Source organism: Staurois parvus, unplaced genomic scaffold (genome assembly GCF_062004578.1).
Source record: "Staurois parvus isolate SC_StPar_1 unplaced genomic scaffold, SC_StPar_1.0 ptg000025l, whole genome shotgun sequence".
Taxonomy (NCBI): Eukaryota; Metazoa; Chordata; class Amphibia; order Anura; family Ranidae; genus Staurois; species Staurois parvus.
In genome coordinates this window covers 19,357,830-19,384,442 of record NW_028317821.1, presented here as the reverse complement: position 1 = coordinate 19,384,442, position 26,613 = coordinate 19,357,830, and the positions used below count along the sequence as shown (strand labels likewise).

The 26,613-nt window shown below is 39.4% G+C and overlaps 1 protein-coding gene across 3 annotated transcripts in view; it reads left to right on the top strand.

Annotated features, from left to right (window-relative positions):
- Nucleotides 1-26,613, top strand: part of LIN7A (lin-7 cell polarity scaffold A) — a 118,696-nt gene that overhangs the window by 60,866 nt on the left and 31,217 nt on the right. For all 3 annotated transcript variants that reach the window (XM_089652186.1, XM_089652199.1, XM_089652191.1), the window contains exon 2: nt 10,547-10,665. In XM_089652186.1, the coding sequence (XP_089508312.1) occupies nt 10,547-10,665 (119 nt within the window). The remainder of the gene's footprint in view (nt 1-10,546; nt 10,666-26,613) is intronic.

The following is a 26,613-nucleotide window of genomic DNA, read 5'->3' as shown; positions in this document are numbered from 1 at the left end:
CACAGAGCACTTAGTCTTTCATGGGTCATCATGGTTCTCAGCTAATTCTTTATCAGTGCCAATCTGCTGAACAACCTTTTTCCCGAGCTACTAGTGACCATCATGCTCAAATACAGAATATTCTAAGAGCTACATTAGCACCTGGACAGGTATCAGCAAGTCCTTCATCATGTAATAAAACTGCCTTTTGAGACGGAGTGAGATATGACTGGAGCTTGGCAATGGCTGCAAACTCCATATGCTGACACCCACACACTGTTCCGTATGCTGACACCCACACACACCTTTTTAATAATAAAACTAATGGTATAGCTATTTTTTTTTCATAAAGGAAGTCTGGGGCCCCGTCTGGCAGGGGGGTCTGGAGGAATTGCCCATTTTACCCCCTTATAAATCTGGCACTGATCTGGCATTGTGCTCAACTCCATTGTTTTATATATCCCAATCTGAACACAAGGTACTTTCAAATAAATGTGTAGTACTTTTGGGTACATATAGACTACACAAACATTGACTGAAATCCATGAAATGATCCTTTCCATTGAGTTGGCTTTCAGTGGCTCTGTTGATGGAGTATTACCCCAACTTTTTCAATAGCTGAGACATGGAATTTTTAAATAGCTGGGTGTCTGGGATGCTCTGGATTCATTGAGCTTTTGGAAATGCTGCAATCCACAATGACCTTATGGATATTGGTAGCCAACTGATATGGTTCCTTTAGATGAGTGATGTGAGCTTTATAGACTTTGGCATTGTTAAGGATATATGGCACATTAGGACTCTTTTCTCTTCCTCCTGTGGCCCTTCTTCTCCATGGTCCCCGGATCAGGCTTCTGGCAATGTCCCGGTCCTCATAGTTTTTGGTTTTAACTATCTGCTGATTTTTACATTACTTTCTCCTGATGAAGTGGACTTTGGTTCATGAAATGCATTGAGAAAATTTAATTCACCTGGTGGAGTGTGGTGAGTTCAAAATCCCTTCTCCGTCTCACCCCTGCTTTCTTTGCTTGGTGGTTAACAAAAAGGTCAACTAAGGAAAATCCATGAAGTAAAGCTTTTAAAACAAGTTTATATTATTATTGATGTTTGTGTAGTCTATATGTACCCCAAAGGCCCACATTTTCTTAATTTTGATGCACTTATAATTTGTATTAGGATGTTGGTACATTATGTTGTAAATCAAACATCGGAGTCTTTATACTCTATTGAAATAATTCAAATGGATATTAACCAGAAATGCAAAAGCAGAACGGTACATAACATGCCTGGAGAAGCCCTCGCCCTACCTGTGAAGTGAGGCATCTGTACATTGTATACAAACTACTACAGAAACACTGACATTTACAAAAATATAATGTACTTTGGCTTGGTTCACACTGCCACGACTTGGTATCCGACTTGTGACACCCCAAGTTGCCTGCCATATGAAATCCCATGTTAGTCTATGAGAGCTGTCTTAGTTAGCACTACTGAAGTCGCTCCGACTTTAGAAAAGGTTCCTGCACTACTTCAAGGCGACTTCTATCCAACTTGTGCCCATAGACTTTAATGGAAGTCGCCTCCAAGTCAGATCCTTATCTATAGTGATGTGATTTGCATCCAACATTACAGGAAGATTACCCAGGCATTCCCTGAAAGTTGCTTCAAAGTAGTACTCAAGTCGCCTGGCACAGTAGCACTGTGAGTCTTTCAGGTCGCAGTAGTGTGAACCGAGACTAAATTACTGGCAAAATGACAGTTCCTGGCCGCTTTGTTCTGTTTGTAAATAATGAAGGTTTCCTTCATCTTTACAAAACCTTATCCTAGATGAGGGTCTGGTATAGATGTTATTGGGGTACCCCACCCAAAAAAATAGGGTACTCCTTACCCTATCCCTGCTTCTAAGTGACTGAGGAGCCAGGTGAAAGGGCTGAGTGATGTCAGTGGTTGGAAAGGATGCTGCGGGTTCAAGCACCTGCTGCTTCATTAGCAACCATTGATGGAACGGAGCTGTCACATTCGAAGACACAAAATTCCAAACAGCGGGTATTCAGTCTGAACTTGTTTATACCTATGTTTATACTGAATACTCGGCTCATCCTTAATCTGTAAGCATAGCCACAGAAATATTTCTCAAAATTCCATTAATGGCACTTGTCACACACAAGATTGAATTGCCTCCTATGGGGGTTCTTATAAAAGGTAATAGATAAACTGCCATGCAAGTTTTTATTTTTAGGATTATGTACTGTATATCCCCTTTGGATTTTAAATTCTGCATGCTCAGTTTGTAATGGTGAATATAACTGTTATTTTGACTACTGGAGAGATGTTCAAATAATTTCTTTTTACAATTATGTGTGTGGTGACAGATGAGGATAAAAAGTCCAGAACTTGCTTGAAGGAGAGACTGCTTACACTGTATCAGTGTATTTCTTCTGTTGGATTCATTATGTTACATGGATTTTATTTTTATGAACATTGCCTTGAGAATCACTATTAATGTGTTACTAAACCCACAACAGTAAAATCAATCTGCATATGCAGTAAAGCATGCCTGTTATGCTCACCGTGGAACCTAAGGGGTTAATCCTCCACATTGTGTAAAAAGGATGCTTGATCCTGACTTCTCTGATCCTCCCCTTCTTCTACTGTCCCCAATCCATTCCCTTTTTTTCCTTTCCCAATCCATTTTTTTCTTGGGAAAGTACATGTGATCAGCACAAGGCCAATGAACGCTGTCCAGACAGAGGGTCAGGGGTCCTGCAGCCTTATAGGACAATCGGGGGAGAATGAAAACTCCTCCTACAAGCTTTAACCAGTGTTCCGCTGGACACTGATAGAAGTCACAAGACTGCTATATACTGCTGTTGAGAAAAGGTATTTAACAGTTTATATCTAGTAAAATAATTGCATTTCCATGCTCTGTGTACTGTGGGAGACCAGATATAGTGAATGTAAGGCCATGGTTTTAGTAACATTTTAATTGTTGCTTGTTCCTTTACCTCTGAGGTTTGTACACTGGTCTTACTCCTTTTGCGCTGGGTTTCAAGTATATCACCTTATAGGGCCATATTTGATATTGCTTTTCATCTTTCCTTAGATGCACCACCCCCTTCACCCACTATCCCTCCCTGGCCTCTTCATCTCCCCACTGACACATACCAGTGCCGTATTACCAAATAGGCAGAGTAGGCACTGGCCCATGGGCCTCATGTCATTTAACAATGGATCAAAATAATATTGATTTCTTCTTGAAAGAAAATTACTATGAAGCTTTCTTAAATTGTTTAAGAAATATAGAAAAAAATGAATAAAAAATGTTATATTAATGACTCTATGGAGATAATACTGTATTAATGTAATGTCCCCAATAACAACTTAAAGTACATGGAACATAGGCATCAGGTTCACATTACAGTTTGTCTTTTAAAAGCTCATTTTCTATCAGCTGTCAGTTTGTAAAAACTTTTGGTGCAACCTACATATGTGTAATATCCATTTACAGGCCGACATACACACTGTTATCCAACTAGAGTATGCAAATGAGAAACCTCCAGAGACCTCAAGGGGCCCCAAGCTTTCTATTGCCTAGGGGTATCCAGAGTTTATTCCAGCACTGGCTATCTATCAAGGTGCACCTAATAAAGTGGCCAGAGAGTACATAAAAGGTTTAGAGGAAAACCTGTACCCAAAAAATATTTGGGACTCATGCACAGCAGTGTTTGCACAGCTCCTCCTAATGCCTTTCTCTTGGCAATAGTAGAAAAGCTGCGTCAAAAAACATGTTTTTGCAGACGTGTTTAGACATGTTTAAGTGCACCAAGCTCTTGGGCATTTATTCATTTAATTGGCCAGAATATTAATTTATTCTGGCCATTGAAATGTATGAATGCCAAAGCGCTTAGTGTGCCTAGCCCTTAAGTGCGTTTAGACACCTCAGACTTCCTGCTAAAACATTGCTGTTCCTGAACGCACTGGCGTTGTTATTTTGTTTCTGCCTCTAAACACCTATGCATGCATTGACACATAGGATAACATTGAGGGGCGTTAAGAAACAGAAAAAAATGCAAGACACCTTGCATGAGGCCTTAGTCTGCTATTGCAGAGATACAAAGACAGGAGGGAAATTAACTTTTTCAGAAATGTGAACATCCATAGTTCTTCTGTTATAACCTAATATAGATTTCATTTATGCAAATAAAGGATTAAGTAAATGTAGGAAAAAGTGTATTCAGCAGGTACCCATTTGTATTGTTATTAACTGTCTGGAATCTAGACATTGCTGTCCTTTGGTATAAGCTTTTCTAGACTTAATTAATCACTATAGTGAAAGTGCTAACATCCCTTGTTCCTATGTACAGTATAATCTATACGTATATATGAATGTAGGGGCAGCCATATTGACTCATTAGATAATCAGGCTCTGCTTACTGCTTTTGTACACAATGAATGTTTTTTTACTACTTTTTCTCAAAATGCAAATCGGCTGACCTGTTGTACTTGTTACCTATTAATTTCAACAGTTGATAAGCGGAGAAGTTGAATGAGTCTGATTCAAACATAGAGCTCACTCTACTGGTCAGTATATGAGTCTCCATGTGAAAGAGACATCATTAGAAATAAAACATATTTTTCTCTTCAATGTGTGTATATTCTTTTTTCTGTGTTACTTTTTTAAATTTTGGATGCAGTGTGGAAGGGTTAAAAGCTCTGGCAAGCTTTTATTATAGTAAGAATAGTTGAAACTGAAGCGCTGCACCACTGCTAAGAAATCCAGACACAACTTTATTCCATTAACCGCTTCCCCTCCTCCTTATAGCAGAAATACTGCTACAGGGTGGCAGGGTGCGCATAATCACACACCCTACTCTGCCATTTGCAACCTCGGCTGTCAATCATCAGGTCCTGGCCGGTGATTACTCGCTGGCAACCAGTGATCATGTATGTAAACAATACAGACCTCTCCCGTCAGCTCCTGCACACTGCTTTTGTATGGCTCTGCAGAGCCATACAAAGCAGTGTGCTTACAGTGAAACACAGACACAGCCCCATAGTAAAACAGCACACAGTTAACCCTTTGATCGCCCCACATGTTAACCCCTTCCTGCCCAGTGCCATTAGTACAGTGTCAGTGCTTTTTATTAGCACTGATCACTATATTGGTGTCACTGGGGATGGCAGTGACACTAAGTCAGGTCCCCCCAGTGTCAGAATGCCCACCGCAGTCCCACTATAAGTCGCTGATTGCCTCCATTACTAGAAAAAAAAAATCAAGTATATATACCGCCATTTGTAAAAGCTATAACTTTCATGTAAACCAATTAATTTACACGTATTGGGTTTTTTTTTAGCAAAGACATGTAGCAGAATACATTTTAACCTAAATTTATGACGAAATTTTTTTTTTTTTCAAAAATATTGTTTTTTTCTCAAAATTGTCGGCCTTTTTTTGTTTATACCGCAAGAAATAAAAACCACAGAGGAAATCAAATACCACCAAAAGAAAGCTCAATTTGTGGGAAAAAAGGATGTAAATTTCAATTGGGTGCAGCGTTGCATGACCGTGCAACTGTCAGTTAAAGTAACTCAGCGCCATATCACAAAAAATGGCATGGTCAGGAAGGGGGGTAAATCCTCTGGAGGGCAAGTGGTTAAAAGGTTAGGGGTATAATTCAAGAAGTATCCAATGTGTTTCTAAATGCCCCCCTTCATCAGGGCTTCACTTCCAGCAAAGTGAACTGGACCTAAAACGCTATTTATTCCAGTCCAGTATGAATTGAAAGCACAGGTCTTATCAGCTTGTTTGGCAGTAACCTCTGGGTGTAAAAGCTGCCTCCCCAGGATAACAATTCCAGTAAATAAACCTATGGGTTCAGTGCTATCTTTCCAATTTTCTCAAACGTTTTTATTATTGTCTGTGTCACCCTCTTTATTTGATGAAATAGAGATGAAAAAGATGGAATTTTCCCCTACTTTGGAAATATAGCATATCTCTTGTGTCTCCAAGTGAAAAGAAAGGTTCCCAATGAGATGCAGATATATATATATATATATATATATATATATATATATATATATATATACAATTTATATACTGTATATGGAAGGGGTTCTTGCTATTTTTTCCATGCTGCATCCAAAACTAAAAGAAAGCATTACTTATCAAGTGATTTAAAACCCTACTCCAGGCTCCATTAAACTCCAAAAATTGTTGCCCTCCCCTCTTGTGGACTCTACCTGAATTACAGTTTTTGTTTTTACACTTATGTTTTTAGAAGTCTTCAGGACAGTCATATAATGCCACAAGGGCCTCTTCCTCCTTGTGTTTATACTGTGATTGGGAGGTGCCACATTGCTGCCCCCTTAGGGACCTTGTGCTGTTCCAGGTTGAGTGCCATTGGGCTGTACTCATCCCTGAAGACTGAAGACATCTTGTGTCAATGAAAGGTACTACAGAAGACAGCTCTGGATTGCAGGTAAGTATTTTGTCCTGGACGGGCCGGGAGACTTTTTTGAGAAAGCAAAAATGATCCTGAAGTTAGGCTTTGTTAAATAAATAAATAGTGATACTAAAGCTATTTGGGCAACTGAATTGGTAAAGCAAATGTTTTTTCTATCTAAATGTGAAAACTATTCCGAAAATGTAACAATAGCAATACCATTGTTGTGGCATACACTACCTTTTGTCCTTTGTGCAAAGTAAAATTTGAGCTATCCATAGTTCATACCATAACCTCATATGCAGTATATAGCCTTAATGTAAAAAAATTTGTGTGGTCATTACATTTTTTTTATTGTTGGTGGTATTAGTCTACAAATTTAAATCAAGAGGTTACAGACTTTAACTTAAAAAGATGAGGACCAATTGTTATATAAAACCTTGGTGTTGGTGTTTTTCGTCGAGTTTTCAGCATGACCGATAAAAAGAAACGAGAAGATCCCCGAAAAACGGCCGATGGCATTGCCCCACTAACGGTGTGAATATCGGGCGATTTTTCGTTCGGACAAAAATTCGGCCGATAAACGACCCGTCGATGGCCTGCATTAGTCTACAAATCTAAATCAAGAGGTTAGAGACTTTATCTTAAAAAGATAAGGACAAATTGTAATATAAAAGCTTGCTTATTTTCAGGTGTGCAATGTTTTGATGTTTTATGTTGTGGAGATAAGCAAGTATGCTCACATGTACCCAGTGGTGTGCAAAAAACAGCAGATATGAAGAAACTCTTTTTAATTTTCAAAAGTACTGGTGTGCAAAAAAGGGAAGGGGATTGCTTTCTTCAGTGATATATAGAATGCTTTTCAGAGGCTATTTTGCTTATGTGTGTCCAGAATACAGCATTGTGTCCTCAGCAGGTGAGAGATTGCTTATATTAATAGGATACAGTGAGTTAAGAGACGGACAACAAAATGGTGCACAGTCTAAGGCATAAAGCATATCGGAAAGGACTGGAGGAAATGAAAGATATATTAAACTCAAAACCAAAATGTAATATATTGCAGCTTACCAAACTTTAGATGTGGTGGCTGCATTTGTTTTCTTCTTTAAACTTTTTTCCCTCTGTTTTCACCTGGTGATCTGGCCAGTAACATACCTCCTGTATTTGAAGTGCCCCCACTCCAGATGACACCTTTGGACAGCAGTGTTCTCAGTCTGGGGGGAGATTAGTGAGATTTAGATGGACTTTAAAAATTGTTAGCTCTATTTCAGCTTCACTTTGATAGTAAACGGTTAACTCTGGGCGAAAACTTCTTTACGTCTCCTTGTTACTGATTTCATCCATCTTCTGGTTCACTCAGCATGAGTCTGCGCATACACGGTGTGCCTGGCCGCACTGGCGTGCGAGCATTGGGACCAGGGCACCCGCGATTGCAGTGGCGCTCGCGCATGCGCACTTGCAATCGCGGACGCGAGTCTGGCACCAATCAGGGTGCAGGGTGCCCTATTTAAAACAGGTCAGGACTGTGCTTAAGTGCCGTATGGTCTTACCTGTATTCTCAGCTCCTGCGTTATAGATTGCCTTGTTGCCGACCCTGCTTGACCCTGATTTGCTGTCTGTCTCCTTTTCTGATCCCTGGCTTGTCTGACCATTCTCCTGCTTAACCCTGCACGTTCTGATCTCCTGTTACCGAACCCGGCTTGTGACCTATTTATCCCTCTGCCTGCTGATTTTGTACCACCGTTACCGACCCGGTCTGCCCGACGCTGCTCTTGTTACCTCCTCACATCAGGCTCTCACCTGCTACACACCTCTAGCGGTGCTTCTACCGCAGCTGGGTGAACCCAGGGGCCGCAACCTGGTCTCGGCCTGCTCCAAGTCTATCCCCACCATCAGGGGCCCTGGTGAACAAGCAGGTTGGGGCTTAGATTCCGCATCTTGGGGGATTCTGGTCTGTGGAGTGCTAGAGGCTACCGCTGGTAGGATCCCTAACACAGCAGCCTATTCATTTTAAAATCATAAATTCTCTTTGGTTTCCTGTTTGTAATACCAGTGTCTGCTATGCCTCCTATTCCCCCAGCCACTGGTCTTGGCACATCTTTTCTGTAATTCTTTCTCCAGTAAGCAGTTATGTATTTCAGCCCCACTTTGCACTGGTGGGCGGACTCTCAGGCACATTCTACATGTACAGATCTAGTGTGCCCCCCCACATTCACTACAATTCCCTGTGGTTGATGGGAACTGTAGTTTCCTTCTACTGCAGAGAGAAAGAGATGAGAGGGTATGATGTAATCAGTGCTGTTACACCTCCTTGGCAGAGCAAATGATGTTATCTTTTGAATTACAATTAGACTTTTCTCCTAAATGTTAAGGGTTTATTAGCTGTTTAGTGTTTTATGTAGCGGGTGTACTAATGGGTGATTGTTTTTGCTATTTTGGAGTTCTTCTTTAAAGCAACAGTTTTTTGTTTTCCTGTAGGATAACGTTTTTACATAGTAAAGGCTGATCATTGTAAGCACCCCTGTCAGGGTTAAATGGTTTATCTCAAGTCTCTAACTGCTACAGCTGCAGATCAGCTTGTTCTTTTGAAAAACAGACTTACTGGCAAGATCACCAAGTGAAAGGAGACAGAGCATAAAAAGAAAACTAATGCAGCCACCACACAAAAGAATTGGTCTGCTGCAATATAATAAATGTTTGCTTTTAGGTTTAATATTGCTTTAATATGTACAGCCTTAAAAAAGAAGATAAAGGGGGAGAGGGGACGACGACGATTAAAACCTTTAAATACATTAGGGGTATGAATAATCAAGTGTATGAAATCTATTATGCTTTCCATTTATGCACATGGTGATTTCTCAGGAGACCATTTTTGCTTGTCATTGTTATATACTGTATTGTCAGCACATAGAAAAGTGATGGCAGAAAAAGATCGAGTAGTCCATCGAGTCTGCCTGTTTTTTTGTTTTTTTTTGTGTTTTTTTTTTCCTGGCTATAAAAGGAAGTTATACAGCCACTATTATAATATGTAGTTATACATTATAAGTGTATTCTCATATGTAAAATGATTTTTTAAATATTCTAAATATTTTTTTAAATATTTAAAGAATATCAGTCAAGACTCAGGATATATGGCAACCCGTATATAGTTTCACTGTGTCGCCATCTTCTCCGCCTTTCTTTGACATGACAAAATCTTGTTTCCTTTTCTTGGAATCATAGCCAATGAATTTGAAGTCATTGAAACAGAAGTTTGCACAGAGATCACCTACTAATAACTCCTGTATACTATATTTTATAACTAATTCTCTCATACATGGTTAATAGTGTGGAAAATCAAGCAGTAGGTTTCCCCAAGAGAATGGTGCATTGTGTCATTACATAGGTTCCATGTTGCACATTCAACCAACTATATCAACTACAAGTGATCTTCAGGTTATAGTCAGAATGCTTTACTATAATCTTCTACAATGTAAATGATATTACTGCACAGCTCCAGCCATGCATTTAAATATATATAGTTTCTACTTATATATATGAAATATTTTACCTGCCAAAAGATAGGTAAAGTTACTGTATGTATTTCTTTATAATGACCTATAGCATAGCAGGGGACATTTGCTGGTAGTGGTAGTAGTAGTAGTCGACTTCCTTCCCTAATTACTTTGCATAATTCAGTGGAGAACAGCTGGCTCCTAGAAGAAAGTCAGGTAAGTAAGGTGACATAACTGTGTCACAGCCAGCTGGCTAGCCAGCCCTCTAAGCTTTGAAACATAATTTATGTCAAATGAATCCTCAGTGTAAGAGCTTGTAGTAGCAGGATTTAGAGGGAAAAGACTGTAAAATACACAAAGGTAAGCACTTTTATTGTTAGTAATTATATGGCTTTTGTGCTACTGTACAATATATTAATTTTTCAATTTTCAGTAACAGTTTATTCCAATATACATTCAGTTTTTCAAAAGCACCGTGTGACAATTTGCATTTCTTGCCTGAAACCCTCTGTGTATAATCCATGAGTTACTGCGACTCGTAATCGTCTTTTCCTCTTAGCCAATCTGCTTTGAAAGGTTCTATATTTGCTTGCCTGTGCATAGTAATTGTTTCTTGGTTTATTCATTCAGATGTTGCCCGAGCTATAGAATTGCTGGAGAAACTGGAGACATCTGGGGAAGTGCCAGTACACAAGTTGCAGAATCTAAAGAAAGTGCTGCAGAGTGAATTTTGTACCGCCATAAGAGAGGTAATAATGAGATGAATGAAAAAAAACATGTTTTTAAGAGGAGAAAGCTTACTAATTTGTAAAGGGTGTTAGAAGGTGATGCATATTATCCTCTCCATAAGCAACTGTGTCCTAAGGACAGCAGACCAAAGGTGCTGTAGGTGGAAAAATCATGCATGGAGTAGGTACTAATATTAAACCTATATGCCATCTACACCTTTATAATTGACATTGGAAAGTTACATGCATTTACCTAGAAACAGTATAAAAAGACCGTCATAACTTGCTTTAACAGTCCCTTTTTTATCCCACTGTCCAATGACTGAGGGAAAAAAATGTCTGGCAAAGTTGGGTCCTTGAAGAAAGCACAACAGGTCCCAACAGACAACACAAAATGTCAAAATGGTGATGTATCAAAGAGCACAATACATGATCAGCCAAGCCCCTAATGAATTGACTAATAAATCTCAAAGTCCATCAAAATCCATATATCAAGGAGAATGGAAAATGTGCATTGGAGATTCTCAAAGTCAGTTAGACTCCATATGTTAATTGGAATGGATAATAGCTCATTGGCAGCATCTGCATCACTCATCCATGAACAGGACCTGGGTAACTCCCATTGACAACACGTAAAGACAAGATATGAGCAAGCACCACTGACTCACTGTAGTAGTTCATTAAAACAACGAAGGTAAAAGCACATGCACTCTAATAATGTAGAATGAGAACAGCACATACAATCATCCAGCAGATGGCAGCAGGCAGTCCTTCCCAAAGCTGCTAATGGTGGTGAGGTAAAGGCCACGCCGTACAGGATTCCTGGACACAGGTGAAAGCTGCAGAACAACACAAGCATCCATAGGACATGGCACTGTGTGGAATTAGTTGTGCTTGCTCCCAGCAGACAATAGATTAACTTGTATGAAGTTAGTCTCTTACAAGTCCCAGGGCGCCCTCTTCTGAGTTTCTGGACATGTGTTCTGATTAAGAAAAAACCCAGTTCAAGTCAGACAGGAATATAAGTTGCTGATGATATCTCTCTTTCAATCCTGCTGCGACTGTTCCTCTTTTCCTTCCTTACAAGTGGTGGGAGTGCTCTCTAGCACAGTCTGGTCTCACCAAATAACATGCTTTCAGGGAGGAGGTTCTCAGTCTCTTTGGTTCTCTGAGTTTGCACCTGATTGTGGTCAGCTATGGCAGCAACAGTTCAGTTTCTTTTCCACACCCCTGCTTGCTTCCAGTCAGTACTCTCTTCTTTCCTTAACAGCCTGCAGAACCCCTTTCTTGTTCTATTTCATCAGCCAATTACCATCCTCTAGACTCAGCCAAGATGGCTGTCCTCTGCACTGGAGACACTCTGTTTCATCAGCCAATTAGCATCCTTTAGACCCAAGATGGCTGCCCTCTGCACTGAAGATGCTCCATAGATGAGCATTGCAAAGTGGTCTGCGAAAAGATGTCTGCTGCACTTCTGCATTAATGAATATTACATTTAACCCTGTCCACACTGCAGAAGGATAATACAGCACCAACAAAGAAAAAGTTCCACAGCAGTTATTAGCTATAGTCCAGAATATATTTATATATATATATATATTATCTCATCTGTTTGCAATTGCACAAATAACTGTATGGCAGCAGAGGGGAAGGAGGCGCCACTAAGTGCAGTATGATAAAAAACTTTAATGACATATCTGGAAGGGGGGTCTCTCTTCTCCATCCGGCAGGGAACTGCAAGTGGAAAAAGTCCGTTGGTAGTGCTGGAAGTGAAATTCAGGGAGGCAATCTGAAGTGGAGCAGGAATTCGCCCTGCTGATCAGCACGGACACGGACAGATGTGACATCACCGGAGGAACACAGAGGACAGGAAGGGGATATTATTAATCACAAGCTGTGCGCTCAGAGCCTCTAACTCCTTCTATAGGCCTGTAGAAGAAGCTAGAGATTCTGAGCACGAAGCCTGTGACTAATGCTACCCCCTTCCAGTCCTCTGTGTTCCTCCGGTGATGTCACATTCGCCCGTGTGTTCAACACTGGTCAGCAGGGCGACTTCCTGCTCCACTTCAGATTGCCTCCCTGGACTGCACTTCCTGCACTACCATTGGACTTTTTTCCACTGGTGCTTCCCTACAGGCTGGAGAAGAGAGACCCCCTTTCCAGATATGTAGATATGCTTTACCTTTATTTACTTCTGTGAGTGCATTTCTACTGTTTGTTATTAAAGTTTTTTACCATACTGCACTTAGTGGCGCCTCCTTCCCTCTCTCCCTTGTCTCCACTGTACAGAGCTGGCTCACTCTGCAGGATGACAGCTGCTGTTTAATCCCCAAGTATATTAAGGACTCAATATCTACACATATTTATATGGACTCCATTGGCGGTGTTTTTAATCTCATTTAATTTATATCATTGCTTGTGTACACATGTCCTCTACCTCTATTTTGCGCCAAAATTTTATCTTATTGCAGTTATCTACATTAATGCTGCTGGGATTGATTGGTGTGTGGATAGCAGTGGCTGCTGAGCCCCTACACTGTAATGACAGGCTGTCTGCGGCTGCAAATATTCATACCTGTTTGCACAGCCAGTTATCATCTGTGGTGATCACAGCTGATTTCTCGCAGCTGTCAATCCCAGCACCAGGAATCAGTGGAGTCCTGCCACCGAGATTCACACCATGGCTAAATGACTGTGCTAATGTAGCCTAAATCACAACCAAGATATTGCCTTCAGATCAGTCAATAAATGTATATTATCTGTATAAGAATGTGCATGCAAAAGGATACATTCTTTGGCAAACCATCTAGGAAGTAATTTGCCCTATCGTAAAGAGTTATCCATGAGTCCCATATATTGATAATGCAAGGCTTCCAATTGAAAATATTTATTTATTTATTTATCTAGTTTATATAGCGCCAAAGGGTTTGCTCAGCACTGTACAAGAGATACAACTATTGGTCCAATTTAGGAATGAGATTAAGGTATTTTTAGAACCATAATGTATAGCATAGCGGTTTAACTATGGCCAGCAGTCATAGAATGACCAATAAGGGCTTGCTTTTCAGTTAAGACAGACCCCTCACTATAAAAGAGGGGGCACAGAACAGTCATAGTGTTAATATATTGGTAGCTTCCATAAAAAATAGATATAGAAAGATGAAAAACGGCAGAAGCAACCAATGGGTCAAAAATGAAAGTACATCAATGCTATGTCAAATTCTGTATTATAAACATCCTTTTGTCTTATCCCTATTATGACTAGCAGTATGTTTGTAGTTAATTTTCAAATGCACTTGAGAGACTGTTATGTGCAATCATATGCTTGTATCTATGCCACTGTCCTGAATAAAGAATTAAAAAAGAGGCATAGGGAGAAATTAGGGTCAGCTAGGAAACTGTACGCTAATTCTGATTGCTAACTCTTTGGGCAATCAATCTCTTTGCCTTTTTTTGTTCATTTTATTTTGTGGTTGGTTTGAAATCAGCTATGACTTTTATCTGCAAGATTTTTGGAATGGGCTTTCCTTTCAGAGGGTGGTATTTTAAGATTTTCATTTATTTTAGGGGTATAATGGTCTTTACTTTATGTTGCTAGGGACTTTATTTTATGTTAATCAGCTTTTTTTTTGCAAGGCTTCTATTTAAAAAAAAAAGTGGGTTTTTGTTTCTGGACTGGTATTTTCGGTTATCGATTTATTTTTTTTTGTGGAATGTTGAGAGAACATTTTAAATTGGTATTAAAGCGAAAAGCAAACATGTATTACATTGCTGCTCACCATTTCTTAGATGTGATGGCTGCATTTGTTTTCTATTTTAGGCTTTTTTTTCTTCATCTGGTGATCCAGTCAGCAAGTCTGTTGTTTTTCAACAGAAAAAGCTCTTTAGTGGAATGGATTAGTTAAGTAAATCAGACAAAACATTTACCATTGACAGGGTTTTTTACAATCATCCGATTTTATTCATTTATATAAAACCGTTATCCCAAAAGGAAAAAACTGTTTGCTGTAACAACATAATGATTGTTACAACATTTCACATTTTTGGTTTTAAGTTTAGGATGCTCAAAATCAAGTATTCACTTGTTGCTAATCATCTGTGCTCTTTGTCTATAGTACATTGGGGCTTAGCTTTTCCCATTGACATTGTCCTGCTTGCCAATGTAACACTGCTGTATTGTCTGTGTTCTCCTAATTCTTGTAGTAAAATATCTACCTGAACTCTTTGTCACTAGTACATTTTGACCTATTATTCCTGATTAGAATTTTCCTGTAACTGATTAGTTTTACACTACTGCATTTTTTTGCAATAGCTTAAACCTTGTAGCACCATGCTGTGTTCTTTGACTTTAGTAAATTTAGGCCTAGTCTTGCTATTTAAAATTGTCCTGGTGTTGGCAATTTTGCACCACTGTATCCTCTGTAGTATCATTCTTGTGTTAAAACATCCATCTGTACTCTTCTTCTCCAGTACTTTTTGGCCACTTCTCCCTGATTAAAATGTCCTGCTGCTAGCCAGTTGTACAATACTGTACATTATGTTATTTGTAGTACAATGCCTACCTGTACTCTAGTATGTTTTCTCTAGTATATTTCAGCCAATTCTCTCTCATGAAACATGCCCTGCTGCTGGTAACTTTTACACTGCAGTATTATCTGCAATCTTTTAATTTTTAACAAGAGCTTGCTAAAAATTGGCCAGTGGCAGGACATTTTTGCATCAGCAAAAACAGGGACATCCACTACTGGCCAATTTCTATCTGACGATCAGAGAAGTTATATTACTGTTTGTTGATAAAGTTATGTGCTAGTGACCTAGCTCTCCTATATATACAATTTTTGGGGTACTGGAAAAAAATCTTGTCATGTCTAAATACATGCCCATAGCTTATGGACTTTTTGGCAGTAAATTACAACAGCTCTAAACCAGTTCCAACCCATAATTTTAATACATCATCAATGTATTCACAGCAGGATAAAATATTGGACAGATGATGTGTCACGTACCTGACCGGAGGCTGAGGTGATGACAGGGCTCACCTTACAGCTAAATGCAAAGCACCCTGAAGGTGGTAACAAAAGGTGTAGTGCCCAAAGAAGCACGGGTTGCCAGTGATGTGCTTGCCTAGTGATGCCAGATGAGATGACATCTCTGGGCAGAGAGAATACAGCAGATGACCCTCTGGAAGAATCTTCATGGATGGGCAGAGCAGGAAGCATTGTCAGAAGCCAGATCAGGGGGTCAAACACAGGGTATAAATCAGAAACAGAGGCAGAGGTGTAGTCAGGAGCAAACCAGGGTCATACACAGGGCATCATTCAGGAATAGAAAGGAGCAGATGCAAGTAGCGAGTCCGGGTCAGAGCCAGGAGAGAAGCAACAGCAGGTTGGGGTCAAGTCGGGTCGGTAATGGGTAAACAAACAGAGTAACTCACACAAGAACATACGAACAGAAGGCTGACGATAATCCAGCAATTACTGAGAGGAGCTGCAGTCCTTATAAAGGCCACTGGGTGCCAGTAACTGTTGAGCTTTGCGTGCACCATCGCAGATGCGCCACTACGTGCCATGTGCCTATGCGCATGCGCATATTTTTGCACAAAATAGTGTGGCCATACTGTGCGTTGGTGCATTTTACAGGATATCTCCAATTTCTTCCCTGACATCATGTTTTATCATAACCAAACAAAATATATTCCCATTCTTGGAGGTACTAGTTTGCATATACAGGAGCATAGTTTGAACCAAACACTGTTCTTTGGTCTTGACAATAATACTCATACCAAAGATAAATGTATTATTTTCCAACAAAACAATTTTAAATGATTTACAACAAACGTGTATCCATTTTTTAAAGTAGTCTAGTGCATTAGATCTTATTGATCACCTTTAGCCCTAAACCATGAGGTATACTTGAATAAAGCTCTTCAAGTCAAGCCAAGTCTATCCAAAATAGTTTCTGATGGAACCTCAAAATCTTTTAGAAGGGTAGAGGGTTGTGATATATGCTTCATATAGGAGGGTAATTCTGTGACAAATGATTGAAAAATGTTTTGGAGATTTGTGTAGGGGTATGCCAGACAAGACTGGGCATAGAAAACAGGTATAATAGGATGGGCTGTCAACACACCCCAGTGCACAGGTAATTGCACCCTTTTTTTGATAATGTAGCCTATTGCAATGCAAGTACATTGCCTTAGTGTGTTGGGGGCATTAAAAATTCATGGAACCACAACTCACTAACGTGCATGGTGTCGATTTTTGCATTGCTATTTTGAAGGGTTAATGTAACAAAAATCAATAATCCCAGTCTAATGGTATATTTCACTTATTTGTTTCCTTTATAAGTAACTTCATTATGCTTTCAAACAGAAACTTCATTTTAGTGTCCTAATAAATTGACATACTGCAGAATAACATTTTTACTTTTCATCTAACATAACACTACAGTAAATGAATCTCTGATCAGAAGTTGATTTTGTTTAAATGTTTCCTATTTTTGCTTTATAATAAATAAATAAGTAAATAACTAAAAACCTAAATCATTCATGGAAGACAGTGCCACCAATTATTTATTGGCTGCATGATTGTTCCAAGTCCATGTCTCTATCCTAAGAGGCTCCTGAAACCCAAATCAAAGTGTCTTTTTTACCCACTGTGCACACCTATTTTATTTATTTGTTTTTGCACAGGCAAAGAGGCAGTTGAAATAAAATGCTGCAATTCACCTTTTGGGTGTCACCTTGACAGTTAATTAATCATTTGATTTTACTAGCACTATAGTGCATCAGGGCTACTCCTGGCATATTACTAATTGTATTACTATTTCAGTACATTTCACTGCAGGCATGCTGTATTTCGGATGTTCTTTTTTTCCATAGCAAATGTGAAATTGTATTATGTAGTCCTGGGGGCAGTTGGGGGCCATGTGTCAGTTTCCTATAATACAGCATGCTGCCCAAGCTGTCATAAACAATGTTGAGTACAAGACTGGTAAATAATACATTTGATGTAAGCAGCATTTTGTTCATCTTAAAAAGGCTGGAGGTACTAGTCATGCTGTTCCTGGATCTAAAAAACTGCAAAGAATTATACTGAGTAGGAGGCAGGACAAGGACTATTGACAAAAATTCTGTACTGCTCAGATATTTGGTAGACCATGATTGTTTCCAATGCATTGACTTTGCTTCATGACATGGCTAGGAAAGATAATTGCAGGGAAATTGTAATGTCTCCTTTTTAGCAGAATTTTTAGAAGGACCTAATATTTTAGTTCTCAAAAGCAAAGAACATAGTGAACATAAGGGTCTGGATTTGTTGGATGAAGTTTATTCTTTATTGTGACTCATATACATATTATATTGTAGCTTGCCAGTTCTTAGATGTAGTGGCTGCATTACTTTTCATTTTTAGTTTTTTTTTCCCTTCATTTCATCTGATAATCCAGCCAGTAACATATTTTCTTTCTTAGGTTGTCTGCATTCTGGGTGAAATAGTAAAGCAGACACCTTTGGACAGCAACATTGTCAGGCTAGGCAGAGATAGGGTAGTGTTAGACTTTGATTTTCACCTAGTGATCCAGCCAGTAAGTCTGTTATTTTCTAAATTCCTTTAACAAACAAAGTTGTCTAGCAAAAATGCCAGTTAGTGTTGATTCAAACCATTTAACATTGACTAGGGTGGTTACACTGGTCCACATCTATTCATTTATGAAAGGCCTTTATCCCATAAGGATAACTGTCTGAAAAGTGTTAGCAGATGTTCAGCTTGACAGACTTGCTATCCAAAGATGTCTTTGTTACTGCTCCATCCAGAGTGGAGACACCCTAAGACAGGAAGTGTGTTACTGGCTAGATCATTAGATGAAAATAAAAAAAGAATAGCCTAAACAAAGAAAACGAATGCAGCCACCCCATTTAAAGACTGGTAAGCTGCAATATATAACATTTTTGCCCAGTTGAAGTCTTGTTTATATATTTGTTATGCAGTCAGGTAACACATATAAAACATTTATTTTTTTAACCGCTTGACGCTAATGTCACACAAATATGCCTTACCTTAGATTCTACGCCCCTTGGGGGTTAGGGAGTGATGTGAATGTACAATATATATGTAAAGCGCTGCGTAAATTGATGGCACTATATAAGTACCTGTAATAAATAATAAATAAATATGCGGCCACACAGAACTGAGCTTTTTTCTGTGGGGCCGCATATTTGCGTACCTGTCTTTGTGCTGGGAGCACACCGTGCAGCGCGCTCCCAGCACAAAGACTGGGGTGTCACTGAGAGCCCCGGGTTCTGTTCTAATGATCGGGACCTGGGACTCCCAATTTTGGGTCACATGATTGCTGTGATAGCATCTAATTGGCTATTACAGTGATCAGTCACTGTGAAGCCCACCCTCCTTGTTTTTTTCTCTCTCTGAATGGAGGAGAGTGATACATTGTATCAAAAAACAACTGTTGGTAAAAAAAAAAGGTAAATAAATAAATATTAAAAAATAAAATTAAAAAAATAAAGATAAAATACCTAAATCAAGGTTTGATCTAGTTCAGTGTTTGGGTCCAGGTCAGGGTCACAAAGTCAAGGTCAAAGGTCAGGGTCAAGGGTCAGGATTTTTTTTTATTGGTGTCAGTGTGTTTTATGTAAAGAAACAAAAAACTAAATGCGCACTATTGTTTCTGGGCTGTAGTATAGGCACAAACAATACCTTAGATTGCACGCCCCTTGAGGGTTAGGAACTGATGTGAATGTACAATATATATGTAAAGCGCTGTGTAAAACTGACTGCATTATATACTGTAAGTAGCTGTAATAAATATATAAATAAATAAATAAATAAACAACAAATAACATACACATATATGGTATTGTCAAGAGCTGGAAAACGTATTTTGGTGCTAGGTTATGGTAGTAAAAAGAAACACACAGCTAAATAAAAAAAAAAAAAAATTTTACTATGTTGGGCCAGTTTTCCTTTGATAAAAAAATCAGGAGATATCCATTACCATTTACCACCAAATGAAAGCCCAATTTGTCCTGACAAAACAAGGTATAATTCACCTGGATATACAAAGTAGTTGTGATGATATATACGATTTTACTAACACATGTCAACATTGTACAATTTTACTTAGGCTTTAAGATTTGTTTTACCCTTAGGCATGAAGGGGTTAAACTGTTTTAAAACTAAAAATCAGCCCTGTGTTGGCATCTCACTGGAGAGCCAGACTGCTGTTCAGATCAGAGTTTTCAACCATCTGAAATGCTTCTTGCACAATGCTCCAATCAACAAGCTGCTCAAAAACATAACATTTTATTTTTTCATTTTTTACTTAATCTTTAGTTGCTATCCAGTCAGGCTGCTAAAAAGTATAAAAACAAAACTTCAATTAGGCTTTGATCTGTGCCACTCTGATTTAGTATCCGTTTGTTACAGAGGCATGAATTTTTCTGATGCAATGGCTTAGCCCTGCAAACTGTCACTCCACTGTTCAGTGAAACTGCCTTAGTGACCACTAAGAGCTCTGTCAGTGGACATAGATTAGCAGTTGTTGTAGCTTAGCAAGGAAATTAGGAGAAATCAGACTGTGATTGTACATTTTACAACTATCAACAAGTATAATTTGCTGAGGAGGGAGTGGTCACACACACCATCTATTTTTTTTAATTCGGAAGAACTTTTGGTGGCATGGGGACTTTCTTTCTAGATGGTCTTTCTATGAAAATGTAAAATTTAGATGTCACAATTATTTAGTTGGAAATCTCGATTTCAACTATTTGCCTGTTTATAATATTGCTGAGGGCAAGGTTTTCTCTTGCTTTTGCTATAAAATGACTTAAAGAGGTTCTTCAGTCTGTATAAAAACAAAATAAAAGTCAGCAGCTACAAATGCTGTAGCTGCTTATAAGGACTTTTACCTGTCCAGGGATCCAGATTCACCCGAGCTGGTTCTTCACCGGTCTTCAGGTCCCCGATGCCAACACATCTATTGTGGGAAGCCAGCTGTAACTCATTGCACTTTCACAGCCAGCTTCCCAGTGCACATGCGAGGGTTGCTCTGCTTTTTGTGAATTGTCTCAGACTTTTGGGACCTGTGATGTGTCCCAAGAGGTTGTGGGCAGGGACGGGGACAACTTCCGGTGGAATCGCCTAGGCAATTCTAGCAGAAGTGGGAGCTGGTACCTGCCAGAACTAGGTACCTGCTTCCACTCCAAAAAAAAATTAACCTTCAATATTGTTAGAGAAGAGGGGAGGATTCTTAAAAGCATAATGTCCTGTTTAGGGTGCACTTCTGATTTAAATAAAACTAGAACAGTATTTTTGCAGATAGATCTGAACAATATACACTTTTCCCTTTGTTATTGAAATTTAAGTAAGAATTTATAAGACCCTCAACTTAGTATGAAACCTGTTGTCATTTCAATAAATAGAAGCTGGAGAAAGAAGCTTTATGAAGCAGACCGAGTAAAAGCAACAACCCTCATTTTGCCACTTATGTTATCTAATCTGTAAATTTTTCATGTTTACTTTGATATCAGTTTTTCTATGTCAATCCCTTAAATTTGTGAGGAAACAGGTAAACGTTTCTGGTAAGATGTGTTGAAATTTAAAAAAAGTTTCACTGACCTTTCTAAATAGGCATTAAATGTTTTAACACATACAGGGGCAGACTGACAACTCATGGGGCCCCTGGGCAATAGGGGATCATGGGGCCCCTGTGTCCTTGCCCAAACTCAAAAAAGCTTATGAAAAAGGTACCAGGGGCATCTCATGGGGCCCCCTACTGACCCCGGGCCCTCGGGCAGTGCCCGAGTTGCCAAATGGTCAGTCCGCCCCTGGACACAGATAAGGGTTATGGTCTTTCTTAAATTATATGGTTGTTATGGTACACAGCCAGTTTACATGTGGCAGGCTAGACTGTCTTCATAGGGAAACTGTAATTTTCAACTTTAAAAATATATTTTATTATTTTATCTATATTTTATTGTATCTATTGATATTTTTATTATTTTATTAATATACGTTTATATATGTATATATATATATATATTGAGGTAGTATTTTTTATTGAGGCATACATTTGCTACACTGTTGTATTTATAGCATAATTTTTAGGTACAGTGCTTTTAGCTTTGTATACAATAATTATAATTTAAAATATCTATTTCAGTATACTTTATCATTGTTTATACATTCTCTGAATTGCTACTAAGTGAGGTGTTTCCATGCTAGAATATAATAAAGCTACATTCCAAATACACAGATATTAGTTTCACCTAGTTTAACTTAGAAAAAAGTCAATATTGCGTTATAGCTTGACAAGTAGAGGATAAACATGCAGGCACAAAGAAACATATGGCTCATTACACTCTATGTTTTAAACGAACTTCATTCTCTCAATCAGCATTTTTAATCTTTATGCTGCTAGCATTGGTAAATAGATGGGAAAGTATATCATATTTACTTGTTTTGAACTTTTATTTTTTTAACATTTCTTCAGTTAACCTCCCTGGCAGTATGATTATTTCAGATTTTTGGGGCTGAAAGCGGAACTATTATTTTGCATGGAAATATGTAGTTTTTTTATTGTAGGCTGTAATATTTAGGAATAACTCACTGAAATCTGTCCGAACAAGAGTCTATTAAACATCCCGGGTATAATAAAATTTGAAACACAAAATCATAAATTATAATTTAATAAATAATCATAAAAAATAATAATATAATAATAATACATGTAATTCAATAATATAATCAAACCAAAAACACTGAAATTTGAAATATAGCGCCAAGTTCGCACATCGCTGAGCAAAGTCGCAAAATTGTTTTCGGTGTCTGATGACGAATTTCTCCACGAATCATTATCACTCAATTCTGCAAGTGGTTCTGATTTACTATCGCTGTTCTCTAGCTGATCTAAACCCGCTTTTGACCTAAAGGGACGCTTTTTGGACGCCAAGGACTTTTCTAAGTTTCCAGGCAGAAAGAACAGTCAAAATGCAGACAGGGGACAGGACAAAGCACTAGGGACAAAATGTACGTGAAATGGCTTGAAACAGCAATGTTTTACTATGTAAAATTCGTTTTGAAAAAAATGACATTTTTTTTAAATTTTCAAATTTCCCACCGCCGGCGGCGCCGCCGTACGTCCCGATGTCACAGGGACCGGATCACAGAAGCCGGATGCCGGCATCAGCCGGAGGAGATGGCCGGGGACACTGCAGGGGACACATCGCTGGAGCGAAGGGCAAGGTAAGCTCTGCAGGGACTCCCTATGCAGCGCCACATGGTAAGCCCGAGTGTAGCTCGGGGTTACCGCTTTTGGCACTGACATTTTACCCTGAGCTACACTCGGGAATACCGCCAGGGAGGTTAAAGCAGAGTTCCACTCACTCGGTAAAAAAATAAAAGTCAGCAGCTACAAAAACTGTAGCTGCTGACTTTTAAAAAAACAGCCACTAACCTGTCCCACGATCCCGCGGTGCCCCTGCCACAGCCCGTTTTACCGGCCGACCTGTATTCCAGGCGCTGGCATCTTCACTGTGGGCACCCGGCTGTGACAGCTTGCGGCTTCTCAGCCGGGTGATCACTGCACATGCACGAGTAGAGCTGTGCTTCCTGAATGGCCCCGTCGTCTTCTGGGACCTGTCATGTGTCTCACAAGACTATGGAGAGGGAGGATAGAAGGACAACTTCTGCTTCTGATTGCCTAGATGATCACAGCGGAAGTGGGATCGGGTACCTGTCAATATGGGGTACCCGCTCCCCAAAGGTGCCAATCCTTAATGGGGAGCGGGGGACCAATCTTTAAAGCGGAACTTCCCCTTTTGGGTGGAACTCTGCTTTAAGTCCTGGTTTCCAGGCCTAGGCAAATTATATCATACATCCCTGGGGACTCCAGTAGGGGAGGCGAGCTTTTCTCAGCTAAGCACACCCTCCTTCCTGCTTGCCTGAACTAAGGACAGATGGATTCCAGGAAGTAAATGCTACATGCATCATTTGCCCTTACTCAAGATGGCCATTGCCATTGCCAGGAATGCTAACAGGGTGCTTTTCAAAGTGATTTGTCCGCAAAATACAGAATGGAGACATGGATGGAGAAGTTTCCTTTGAATGTTAAAAATGAATTAAATAGTGTCTTTGGTTTGTGGTGCTCAGATGCAGTGTATTTCTGCTTTAACTGTGTTTACTTGGGCAGAATATGATTGTATGTATAATTTATTCTATAACTAATAAATAATCTGTATATGAAATATGCCCTAGCCTGCTTGATAAATGGCACACAATAGTTAATGGTATTTTATTCTAATTAATGAAAAAATAATGTCATCAATATGCTGCGGAAATGCACCAATAATAATTACTCAGTAATTAAACTGGTACAGCATTAATAGACATAATATTGTGCCTAAATAAATATCAGTATATCTATTAATGAACACTAATCAGAGGCCAAAACAACTCTGTTTGGGCGAGTTTTGAAGCTCATTTGTCATGAAAGCCAACAGCATCTCTCCAGCTGGATTTCTGCCTATTCTTCCTAATTTGAAGCCCTTTCCAAGCTCAGCTAATCAGTTAGAAGCCTGATGCTTACTTGGTCAGCAAACTGAGCCTGCTCAGCATTATTTTTGTATGCAACATCTATTCCTATATTTGGTTGTGCTCATGAAAAGTTATAAATACAGAAAAACTGGTTTCGCAGAATAAAAAAATAAAGTCACCAAATAATTTCTTTATATTTCCCACAACTGAGATTGGTTTTAATGTGAACTGTACTGAGACAATATGCACTCTTCCATTGCTGACCTGCCATACTGAACCTCCTGCTTCACTACTTAGAGTTACTTACCTGGAATAAGTATTCATTTCTCTGATTTTGCTTATCTGAATATTTCTTCATGGCCAAAGCCAAAGGGTCAGTATAGCAACCACGCAACAATAATTTGGACAAACAGCAATGGAAACTCCTGTGGCTTTTTAACAGGAGTGCTCAAGTAAAATCACAGAAGAGATATACAATCACATTGTGGAGATCGAGCTGGGGAGGGGGGTTCTCTTGCACCTCTTGTCCAACACCCTTGGTAGTGATGACATGGAGTGTGGGAACACAGAGGGGCACACAGGCTGGTATAGCAGGTAGCGCCAGCTGGGGTTTGCAGGAAGCAGATGACCGTAGGTCAGCAGGCAGGAACCATTAATTGGAACATGGTGACTCTTGCTTGGCAGACAGGAGTGTAGCCAGGACACAACCCAAAAGGTCATCAGTAGCCTGACAGCAAGGTACAGGAACATTAGGCAGAGACAGAGTCTTGCGTTCCGCAAGACAGGAGCAGAGTCAGAATACAAGCCAAGATCACAGTAGTTAGGCTGAAATCCAAGGACAGGTCATGGGCAAGTCAAGTCGTGCACAGGTAACCAAGTATAGCAGGTCAAGACTCAGGTAAAACAGGAACCAGTTGAAGACCATTCAGCAATCCATCTATGTCAGAGTGCAGCTTAAATAGGCCGTTTGGTGCCAGCACTCATATGTGCATGCATGCACACACTAATATGCTTGCGCGAGTGTTACAATGCCTGCTTTGTATTGAGCTTTTGCTCAGAATTATGAGCATGCACATAGGTATGAGCATGTGTCTATCATCTCCTTCCAACATGCACTGAGGTTTTCTTACACATTGTACTAACAACCCAAATTTTGCTACGTTTTATCTCTAATTTTTTGTTAAAGCAGCAGTGCAGGATGTCTAAATATAACTGTGCAGTCCAATTGGCAAGCTAGTTAGACCTACTTCACTAAGTAATCAGCAGCCTGGTCTGACACATCCGCTTTAGAAAAAAAATGTAATACATTTCCAAGCAAACATCAGTCACAAATCATATCACGAGGGTACAGAGCCATAGATAATTTTTTTTCCTAAGGAGAAGTCCAGCCCCTGACAGCCAGAGTGCCACAGTGAATTGAGGGTGTGGCAAAAGTGTGCTAACAGTGGGAAGGGGTTCAAACTTGAGCCTACTCCAAGTACATTGTAACATTTGCAACAGTCCTTGTACCTAAATAATATTCTTTAATTGCTGTACCACAAGCAGAAGTCTAACAGACACATAAAGCTCAACACAATTATTTGTAAAAAATTCTTCCATTACATATGCTTTTCTGCACAGAGCCTATCTTAAAGAAGAACATCATCAACATAATCACTGACTGCTGAGCAACCAGCAATTGTACAATATAGCATAATGTTTGTAGTGGTCAGAAGTATGAAATACACAGCATAGTGTATATAGATCAAAAATCAATGAAGCTGTCAGGCGTACATAATGTGCAAACCTTGCTGGTCAGGAGTGTGTAATACACAGAAAGCAGGGGTCAAGAAGGCATAATGCACAAAGTGCTGGGGTCAGGAGTTTAGAACAAGTACAGAACTTCCCCCCAGTACAGCTCTCCCAACTACAGATTACACCTTCAGTACAGCTCCCCCCAGTACAGCTCTCCCAAATACAGTTCCCCCAGTATATATCTTCTCTTCAGTATAGCTACCCCCAGGACAGATTTCCCCCTCTTAGTATAGCTCATCCCTAGTACAGCTCTCCTCATTACAGATAGCCCCCCTCCCTAAAACAGGTCCTCCAGTACAGAATTCACCACTTTGCACAGATCCCCCCTAGTACAGATTCAGCCCTCTAAGCCTAGTACACACAATTAGAAAATTGTAAGAAAAATACCACTTTCAAAGCAATCGTACAATAATATGATTATTATCTAAAGGGACAAACATGAAAAATGTTCTCGAACGATACCAGATCGTATGATTTTTGTTTCATCAGCACAGTTTTCATCCAAAAATACAATACAATACAATACATTACATCACTTGAGAAGTTGTATCATGTTGTACGTGAATTTTCATAATTTGAGTAACCTCTTCATTTTTGATATGTGACTAGCATGCAGAAGTAAGCGCAC